Genomic DNA, 10498 nt, shown 5'->3' with positions numbered 1-10498 from the left:
GCAGCGGTGGTGGCGGGCACGGGACCCGCGGAGCCCCGCAAACAGGTCCCTTCCACGAGTCCCCGCCGCGAACCGGCCCGCGTCGTCCCTCGCCGCCGGACCCCCGGGGATCCCCCGTGCCTCCGCCGGCGGGATGCGCGCCGTCAGCGGAGCCAAGTGAAGAGCGAGCCCCGGGTCCCTTCGTCCGCGTTCGTTCTCCCCCTCCCCAATTACCCCGCTTATGCCAGGGTAAATGCAGTGTGAATTTCATGGGATGGGACTCCCTTCGTCGTGGCTCGCTGGCTCCCACCTCCCTCGTCCCTTTAACGCCGGAGATGCCCCTTGGAGCGGTCACGATCACCGAGTCACTTTTTGGGGTCACGGCGGCTGCTCTGCACGTTCCAAGAGGCAATTACAGCCCGCCGTCCCTGGGGCTGCTCTCTGGCCGGAGCGTGTAGCACTGCCTCTCCCCGGTGCTGAGGGGGTGTTACCCTGTCCCCAGAGCAGAAGGGGGATTCTTGCGGTTACCAAATTTGCAGGAATGTAAATGAACACGTTTTGTGAGCGCGAAGGGGAGGGGGAGGAGGGATTGCACATTTTACAGCTCACTGACCATTTGGCGATCCATTGAGAGGAGGGTTGGAAAAGTGGCTCCTTTGTGACAGCTCTAGCCAGATTGGGGGGCTGCTCATTTGCATCTCATTAGGCATGCAGTCGGCCGGCGGGATATAAGGGCGGCAGGCGCCCAAGGAGAGGCAGATCCTTAGCGCTTCACCCTCGGAGAGAGCCGCCGAGCCGAGCCGAGCCGCGGCACGGAGCGGAGCGGAGCAGAGCAGAGCAGGCGCCCCCCTCCCCCGTAGGAGCACACCCGGACACGCTCTGTTCGCTGCTGTTGAGACACGAGCTTATTTTTGTTGGCTGGGATTCCTCTAAAAACAAAAGTAAACCCACAACAAGGAAAGAGAGCATCGCTTCCTCTGAAAAAAAAAAAAAAAAAAAAAAGGAAAAGAGAATAAAAGGAAAAAAGGGGATCAAGGCTCCGACGTGACCTGCCCGCCACCGCTGCTGTTTGACACCCACCAGCCCCGACGTGCGCAGGGCGAGCGCAGCCGCGCAGAGCCGCTCCCGAATCTCACCGCCCCGGGAATTATCGCCGCTGCCTCCGCCGCTGCCTCTGCAGGGATTTCCAGATCGCCAATTTTTAATCTTCCTTGGGAAGCCTTTTCTCTGCCTCTGTTGGGAATTAAGTTGCTTTTATTTTATTATTTTTATTTTTTTCCTTCCTGGAGAAAAGGAGGAGCATCGTGGATTGCGAAAGAAAAAGAGTTTAACAGATAAATATTAACTTTTTTTTTCCCCCGTCTTTTTTTCCTCTCTTTTTCTTTTGCCATCCGAAAGAGCTGTCAGTTGCCGACAGGCTACATCTAGAGGTATCGACAAAAGGGAAAAAAAAGTCAGAGACACTCCTGAAAGAAGGAGACCGTGACACTAACTCTTCCAGCTCTGCTGGGACGAGCGGCTTTGGCCGCTGTGTTTTTTTCCTTTACCCCGAAAGACACTTTCCCCTTTTTTCTCTGACGAGAAGATAAGGGGGAGCAAAGCTAGGGCACCAGAGCTGCACCTCCAAAATGGGAGGTCGGTTCCTGCTGACGCTCGCCGTCCTCTCGGTGCTGCTGAGCCGCTGCCAGGTAAGTGCCCGCGGGGTGGGGGACAGGAGCGCCAGCACCGGGGCGTCCCGGCAGCGGGGAGTGCCGCGGGGGATGCGGGGACCGTCGCTGCCTGTTGCAGCCGTGAGGAGCGGGGAGCGGGTGCCAGTGCCGCCGGGGCCGGGCTGCGGAGCGGGCTGCTCGGTGGTTGACGGCTGCTGTCCCCGCCCCGCAGGTCGGCTCCTCCGGCGTCTTCGAGCTGAAGCTGCAGGAGTTTGTCAATAAGAAGGGGCTGCTCAGCAACCGCAACTGCTGCCGCGGGGGCGGCCCCGGCGCCGGCGGGCTCCAGCAGTGCGACTGCAAGACCTTCTTCCGCGTCTGCCTCAAGCACTACCAGGCCAGCGTGTCCCCCGAGCCGCCCTGCACCTACGGCAGCGCCATCACCCCCGTCCTCGGCGCCAACTCCTTCAGCGTCCCCGACGGCGCGGGCGGCGCCGACCCCGCCTTCAGCAATCCCATCCGCTTCCCCTTCGGCTTCACCTGGCCCGTAAGTGGGGGGCGATGCTGGAGGGGGAGGCACATACCCATCCCGTCCCACCCCGTGCCATTCCAAGAGGCCACCAATCCCCGTGAAATGTCAAGACGGGAGGGGGACAGCGACTGATGACTCCTGGGGACCGGTGGCACTGCCCCTTGGGCCTACCTGCTCTCATGCTCTCCTGGTGGGTTTTCTCTGCTCCTTCTTTTCACAGGGCACCTTCTCGCTCATCATTGAAGCTCTGCATACAGACTCACCCGATGACCTCACCACTGGTAAGTGTCCTGAAACACGCTTTTCCCCGTAATAATCCCAGCCCTGAAGCCCTATTTGGCCCCTTTCTCTGCGGTGTGTAGCACATTCTCCTCTACAGTAGACCTATGGCAAGAGAGGCCAACCTGTTGGCATGCAGCCATGTCATCCTGCCTCTGCGGTTCCCCTCCCACCAGAGACCTCTCTATGCCCTGCCTGCTTTGGGCTCTCTAACCACTCTCCACTTTCACTCAGAAAACCCTGAACGCCTCATCAGCCGCCTGGCCACCCAGAGACACTTGGCAGTGGGAGAGGAGTGGTCCCAGGACCTGCACAGCAGTGGCCGCACTGACCTCAAGTACTCCTATCGCTTTGTGTGCGACGAGCACTACTACGGAGAAGGTTGCTCTGTCTTCTGCCGCCCCCGGGACGATGCCTTTGGCCACTTCACCTGTGGAGAACGTGGCGAGAAAGTCTGCAACCCAGGCTGGAAAGGCCAGTACTGCACTGAGCGTGAGTATCCACCTCCTTGTCTCCTTGGGTGTCCCTTGCAGCAGTGTCTCCTGAGCTCTTGGGGTTGGCAGAGGGGTGTTTCTCTGACATCAGGCCCCATGGGGAAGGAGAACCAAGCTATGGTGGGTGGATGTCTGGTTCTGTGCTCAAGCCTTACCAGGGAGAGGGATGGGAGATCCTCAGCATTCCCACAGGAAGTTAATGCAGACAGCCCCTTCTTAAGCCGAGAAAACGTCAGTGCCAACACTACACTCTTGCTCATTTGCCTTAGACCATTTAATCAGGAGGCAAAATGTTGAGCAGTTGCTCGAGGATTTATTAAAATATATCAGGACCACTTTTTTCACCTATCTGCCCTCCAACCACGCAACTTTGATGTCATCACCTATAGGGTACATAAGTTCAGGGGAGTGAACTAGACATTGGCAGCATCTATGTGACAGGCTTATGGGTAGGCATGCTATGGTCTGATCCTCTGTGACCCTGTACTAAGAAAAATATCGGGAAGTCCAAGATGTTCTCTATGGCTTTTAGACTGTACATCTCTCATTTGGGGTACTCATATGCTGCCACTAACAGAAATTGCTACACATGGGACTACAAGAACATTCAGCTTCTTCCCCAGCTCTCTTCTGTGCCATTGCCATGATAATTGATATTAATAAAGTAGTGAGGGACACGCAACATACCCCAGAGCTTGAAGTTTTTGAGGAATGTGGTGTGTTGATACAGCAGGAAATGCTGGGACAGTAAGCAGATCCCAGACAGGATAGTCCAGGATGTCAGATACTTTCCGGTTGTACGAGATCCCGCCCTTTGTAGCTCCATAGCAGTGTACACCCAAACGTGCACACAGAGCCCCTGCTGCAGCCTGTGATGGCATTCTCTGTTTGTGTGTACACACGCATCTGAAATATGCTGGCAGATGACGTACTGGGCCAGCGCTCCTCTGCAGTCATCAAAGGGCCAGGCAGGCAGGAAGAAGACAGTTCCAGGCTGTAAAGCAGCCTCTCAGATTTCTTCTTGTTGTGTTTTTGTTTCTCTTTAAACCCACCTACACCGTGGTCTCAGCTGAGCTGCTATCAAACCATTCCTGATTGATTATTCACACTATTAGTGACTGCTAGGATGCTTTTAGCAGCTCATGGTACGATGTTGCACAATAAGCAGCAGGCAAAGGGGCTCACATTTTTTTTGATAGTGTTTTAAATAAGAGCTACAACCTTTCCTATGATCAAAAGTGCCTAGCCCAGCTGTGTCAAGGGGTGGGGAAAAAGGAAGCATTTTGATAATGAGCTCTTTTGGGGCTGTCAGCACTTTTGAATGCCTGTACATCTCTGCTATTCCCACAGCAAAGCAGAAGGCTGTCCGTCTTTCTTGACTGATTACGTACGTTCTTTGCTGTGTTTTCCCTCTCAGAAAAAAAACAGCTTATAACACTGACACAAACCTACTAGGCAGGGGAGATGTGTTTATGTGTGCATGCAAAAAGAATGTTTTGCCGTTAGTGAGTGGAGTTGCCAGTTGCAGATTGCTTCCCGTTGCCTTGCCCCCAGCTCCATTCTTTCCAACTTGGAGGCGATCTGATTATCAGCACTGATTCTTTCTTTCTTTTTCTTCCCCCCTCCTTCCCCTCTCATGCCATTGTCTCCGGCTGGCTTTGTTGAATTAAAACTTTGCAGTGCCTGCTTAATGAGTTCCATAACCAGGCGAAGTAATGAGCAGAAGTCCCTTTTTTCCCTTCTCTCATCCTCCCTCCCGCTGGCCCGCTTACCTCTTTTACCAGGGCTGCACCCACCCGCCCGCCCCTTTTCGGAGCAGGGCGGAGGGTGGGGGAAGGAGGGAGGAAGAACTTTAGACTTATTTATTTGAATAAGAAAAAAAAAAAAGTTTTTTTGCAGCGAAATCACGCGCGTGCCATAGATTAGCTGTGGGCAGGGATAGGCTGCCCGGTCGCCGGCCGCCGGCCCCATTGGCTCCGGGGCCGGGGTATTGTTGCAGTGGGGCAGCTGCTGGGAGAGAATAGACAATAGAGCAGCTGTCTTGCACTGGCACCCTGCACACCAGCTGTCCACTCTTATCTGCACACACACTTTCGGGGGATATTAAGAGGTGGAGCTGTGTGCATAGAATTGGAAAAAAGGACTTCTGACCCTCACTGGGAAGGGAAGGGGGGTGAGGGGCTGTGGGTAAGGGAGCAATTGTGAGCCCTCTTTTGTCTGTGTGCAACTGTATTAAGAAGAATGCTCATCCCTGGTGATAAGCGAAGTGCCCAGTTATGGGGCAAGATCAATACTCCTGCAGACTCCAGAGATTAATTCAGCTACGCTTAACTGCCCCGAACTAGTAAAAGGGACTCACTCCCCACCCGCAAGGTGCTCTCAGACTCAGACTTGTAAAAGAGAGTTGTTTTGGCACCAGTGCTGATGTTTTTCCCTGCTTGGTTTGTTTACAGCAATTTGTTTGCCTGGATGTGACGAGCAACACGGCTTTTGCGACAAGCCTGGGGAATGCAAGTAAGTTTTCCACTCCCTTCCTGCTTCCTTCTTTGTCTTTCAGTGTTGATGCTCTGGTGTTAAAGAAGCCACTGGACATTTGAAGGGTTGGTTTAAAGGCCTTTCTTCATACCAGGTGAAAATTTGAGATACCCGGTTGATGCCAGATCAGAATATTCCATAAGTCAAAGTTCAGTGGTATTAATATTAACCTAATGGGTTTACAGTGCTGTGTGTGAGGTTTGGCTCTTTGTTATTAGAGTGAACAGATTAACTATCTGGAGCCATGGGTCTATCTAAGGAAGTGGAAGAAACAGCTAGGACTGATGAAAGCTGATGCTATGGTTCGACTTGGTGACTTTCTCACATGAAGGATCACCGAGGGCTTTTAGGAAACTTGATCCCTGGCATCAGTGTGCTTGCAGAGTTTGTGATAGGGTTTCCAACTGTGAGAAGTCTAAATCTGATGAGACTTTGTTGTCATCTTTTTTTTCAGATGCAGAGTGGGCTGGCAGGGGCGATATTGTGATGAGTGCATCCGATACCCAGGCTGCCTTCATGGTACCTGTCAACAGCCTTGGCAGTGCAACTGTCAGGAAGGCTGGGGTGGCCTTTTCTGCAACCAGGGTGAGTTCTCAGTCCTTGCCTCAGCATCTGATTTAAAATGCAGAAAGCGGGCAACTATTTTCAGCTCACCCAACCCCCTGCTAGCCTTGCAAAGTAGCAAGCATCTTGGCTGCTCTCTTTATAAAAAGAAAATGTATCTTTTACAGATCTGAACTACTGCACCCACCACAAGCCCTGCAAGAATGGTGCCACGTGCACCAATACTGGTCAGGGGAGCTACACTTGTTCCTGCCGACCTGGCTATACAGGCTCCAACTGTGAGATTGAAATCAATGAATGTGATGCCAACCCTTGCAAGAATGGTGGAAGCTGCACTGTAAGTTTGAGTTGTTTGTGTCATCTGAAACTCCAAGGGAGGAGTTAATACCAGATTTACTAATTTTCAAAATCCCTTTTTGCATTTCAGAGCAAGTTCAGACAGATGTTTTGACAGTTTCTCATTTCTTCCCCACCAGGATCTCGAGAACAGCTATTCCTGTACCTGCCCTCCAGGCTTCTATGGGAAGAACTGTGAGCTGAGTGCAATGACTTGTGCTGATGGACCATGCTTCAATGGTGGGCGCTGCACCGACAACCCTGACGGGGGCTACAGCTGCCGCTGCCCACTGGGTTATTCTGGGTTCAACTGTGAAAAGAAAATCGATTACTGCAGTTCCAGCCCTTGTGCTAATGGTAAGGCCAAACATGCTACAGTGGTCTTCTGGAAGGAGACTGTAGACTTACTTTGGCTTCTGGTCTGGAGTTCATAATAACGCACACTGATCAATCATAGAATCATAGAATGGTCTGGGTTGGAAGGTACCTTAAAGGTCATCTAGTTCCAAGCCCCTGCCATGGGCAAGGACACCTTTCACTAGACCAGGCTGTTCAAAGCTTGGCCTTGAACACTGTCAGGAATGCAACATCCACCACTTCTCTGGGCAGCTTGTTCCCTCACAGTAAAGAATTTTTTCATACTATCTTATCTGAACCTGCTCTCTTTCAGTTTGAAGCCATTATGCTTTGCCCTATCACTACATTATCTTATAAAAAAGTCATGTCAATAGTTGACTTGGTGGAGAAGAATCTGTACTAAGAAAGCAATGGTGTGGCTTGGGCCACTGCTGTGGATTGCATTTTCTGATTGGATGGCTGTGGCCAAGTGACTTGGTCTGAAGCTTCATGCATGAAAACACAGAAGATTTTACTTTCCAATCCTTTACAAAGAGTCTTAGAGGTCTGTAGATGCACATACCACATGAGTGCTAAACATTATTACTTTGAATCTGGTAACAGTAATTTTCCTCTTCTGATTAAACTAGTGAAGACTTTCTGTACTGTACTCCTCCTTATTCATTGCCACTCAAACTCTGTAACATGAGATGTGGTGTTAACCTGACCTGGACTGGTGTTCTGGTTTGAGCTGAGCGAAATCTTAAAAAAGGAATAAGATTGAGAGTGAAAAATAAATCTGATTAACAAAACTCTTTCTTAAAAACATATGTGCTTTTTTGGTTGGATTAGACTTGGCAAAGGTTGAGCTTACCTCTCAGAAGGAAAGCTTTCCTCAGCTGCTGGTTGTGCCTTTTGCCCCGAGAGCAGCGAGTTGTTGTGTCTGGCTGCCCACCACTCAGCTCGTCCCCCTTCCTGTCTTGCAGGAGCCCAGTGTGTCGATCTGGGGAACTCCTATATCTGCCAGTGCCAGGCTGGCTTCACTGGGAGACACTGCGATGACAACGTGGACGACTGCGCCTCCTTCCCCTGTGTCAATGGAGGGACCTGCCAGGATGGCATCAATGACTATTCCTGCACCTGCCCCCCAGGATACAACGGGAAGAACTGCAGCACCCCAGTGAGCAGATGCGAGCACAACCCTTGCCACAATGGGGCCACCTGCCACGAAAGAAACAACCGCTATGTCTGTGAGTGTGCCCGGGGCTACGGCGGGCTCAACTGCCAGTTCCTGCTCCCTGAGCCACCTCAGGGACCCGTCATCGTTGACTTCACTGAAAAGTACACGGAAGGCCAGAACTCCCAGTTCCCCTGGATTGCCGTCTGCGCTGGGATTATTCTGGTCCTCATGCTGCTGCTGGGGTGTGCTGCTGTGGTCGTCTGTGTCAGGCTCAGGGTGCAGAAGAGGCACCACCAGCCTGATGCCTGCAGGAGTGAGACAGAGACTATGAATAACCTGGCAAACTGCCAGCGCGAGAAGGACATTTCCATAAGTGTCATTGGTGCCACGCAGATTAAAAACACAAATAAGAAAGTAGACTTTCACAGCGATAACTCTGATAAAAATGGCTACAAAGTCAGATACCCATCAGTGGATTACAATTTGGTGCATGAACTCAAGAATGAGGACTCAGTTAAGGAGGAGCACGGCAAATGTGAAGCCAAGTGTGAAACGTATGATTCAGAGGCAGAGGAGAAAAGTGCAGTACAACTAAAGAGGTATCTCAGATCTGAGTGCAGGGGGCAGCTTGGCTTTGAAGAGGGAGTGTATATTCCATAGGTAGCATTAAGCAACAGCCATCTCACTTGTTCTTTCTCTTTTTGCCTTCAATAGTGATACTTCTGAAAGGAAGCGACCAGATTCAGTATATTCCACTTCAAAGGACACAAAGTACCAGTCGGTGTATGTCATATCAGAAGAGAAAGACGAGTGCATCATAGCAACTGAGGTTAGTAGGGTTGGAACAGCAGAGAGAAGTCTTGGTCCCCAGCTCCCATCCAATACATATATCCAATACATACAGATAAACTCATTTCCATAATGCCACAGTGGTTTGTACCTGTTGAAATCCAGCCAGCTTTTGTTTGGGGTGCTGTGGATGTTGTGAAGACAAGCTCAGTGACTTGCTGCTGTGGCTGTTGTAGGTTTGACAAGTTGTGTAGACTAGGGTACAATGGTAGCAGGGTTGAGGTGTGCTGACACACCGCTTGGTGTGCATCATGCAGAGTCCTGACCCTCTGCAGCCTTACAGCACTCTTCATATGTTTCATTAACCTCTCCTGATCTCTGCTTGTGTTTTCTCTTTCCAGGTGTAAACCAGAGGTGATATGGCAAGGTGGTTGTTCAGAACAATTTCAGAGGAGACATGCCCCGATGAATGCTGCTGAAAGAGGAATGGGAGATAGATTCCTTCACTGACTGCTGCTGAGAAACTAAATTCAGGCTTGAGCTGGTTCTCTACTGAAGTTAGCAAAGTGACTGCAAAATAAAGAAACAAGATGGACACCAGGCAAGGGTCTGTGTTCAAGGATTACTGTTGCACTGCCTTTTATGAATTTTATCATTGCACTATGGTCAGTTGCTTTTCTATATATATTTAAATGAATGGACTTAATTACTACATAAGAAGCATGCACTGCCTGAAGTGTATATTTTGGATTATTATGAGCCAGTCTTTTCTTGAATTAGAGACACAAACACTGCCTTTATTGTCTTTTTTGATACTAAAATGTGTTTTTACTAGGTGAGAAAAAGTGTGTTATTTTTTTGAATCTGTAAAAATATTTTCATGATAATTGTAAAGCTTGAGTATTTTGTGATGTTCATTTTTTTATAATTTAAATTTTTTGGTAAATATGTACAAAGGCACTTCGGGTCTATGTGACTATATTTTTTTGTATATAAATGTATTTATGGAATATTGTGCAAATGTTATTTGATTTTTTTTTACCGTTTTGTTAATGAAGAAATTCATTTTTAAAATATTTTTCCAAAATAAATATTATTAATGATAACCAGCGTGCTATGTTTATTCCATATCTGATGATGAACCGACTGAACTTTGCAACCAGTTATCTGGCAGGCCTCTGTGGACTCATGGGGGCATTGAGTAGGACTGAGATTGTTACAAAGACCGGGGAACGACTTGCTCTGTGTAGACCCTCCATCTTTCCCCTCCTAACCTTCTGACCTGTTGACCCCATGGCTGTGCTCAGTCTTACCCCAAAGGCAAACAGCAAAACCTTGAGTAATATTTGCCCAGTCACGTTGGGCTGTGTGTTTATATAAACACATATGGAGTCACTTCCTGAGGAAGAGCAAGAATTGAATGCACTCCATTGCAATCCAGACATGGGGTTTGTTGTGACTCAACTCCTCATTTTTTGCAAGCTCAAACACTTGCCTGGAATCCTCGGGAGTTTGGGACACAGCAGTGAGGGAGGGCCCCTAGCTCATGTCCTTGATGCGCTCCCATGGGCCGTGAACTCCCCCAGACTTCCCTCTCCAGGAAATGATAACAGTGAACTGACCGGTGGTCACAATCCCCTGACTACAACACCTACTGAAGTACCAGTTGCGTCTGTGGTTTCTGCTCTGCCCCTGGCACCTGCTGCCTTCATAAGCGGGACAGAGTGTGATCCCATCCCCTGGCTTGGCTCTGAATGCTCAAGCAATTTCCCCAATTTAGTTTGCTGTAACAAGCTCGCCTTCACATTGTGCTGCATGTTAATCAGCA

At 50.0% G+C, this 10498-nt stretch overlaps 1 protein-coding gene across 1 annotated transcript; it reads left to right on the top strand.

Moving 5' to 3' along the window:
• Positions 1–760: 760 nt before the first annotated feature.
• Positions 761–9682, top strand: DLL1 (delta like canonical Notch ligand 1). The gene is made up of 11 exons (XM_014263357.2): positions 761–1667; positions 1861–2172; positions 2378–2438; positions 2671–2928; positions 5384–5444; positions 5920–6050; positions 6197–6366; positions 6506–6722; positions 7688–8480; positions 8596–8710; positions 9072–9682. Exons 1-11 carry the CDS (start codon positions 1608–1610, stop codon positions 9075–9077), a joined length of 2184 nt encoding a protein of 727 aa, XP_014118832.2. The 5' UTR covers positions 761–1607; the 3' UTR covers positions 9078–9682.
• The last annotated feature ends 816 nt before the right edge of the window (positions 9683–10498 follow it).

The sequence above is a fragment of the Pseudopodoces humilis genome, chromosome 3 (assembly GCF_049639895.1).
Source record: "Pseudopodoces humilis isolate 2021_Gansu_Grassland_sample_001 chromosome 3, ASM4963989v1, whole genome shotgun sequence".
Taxonomy (NCBI): Eukaryota; Metazoa; Chordata; class Aves; order Passeriformes; family Paridae; genus Pseudopodoces; species Pseudopodoces humilis.
Note: the sequence above shows the minus strand (reverse complement) of the source record. Positions and strands in the feature narration are given on the sequence as shown.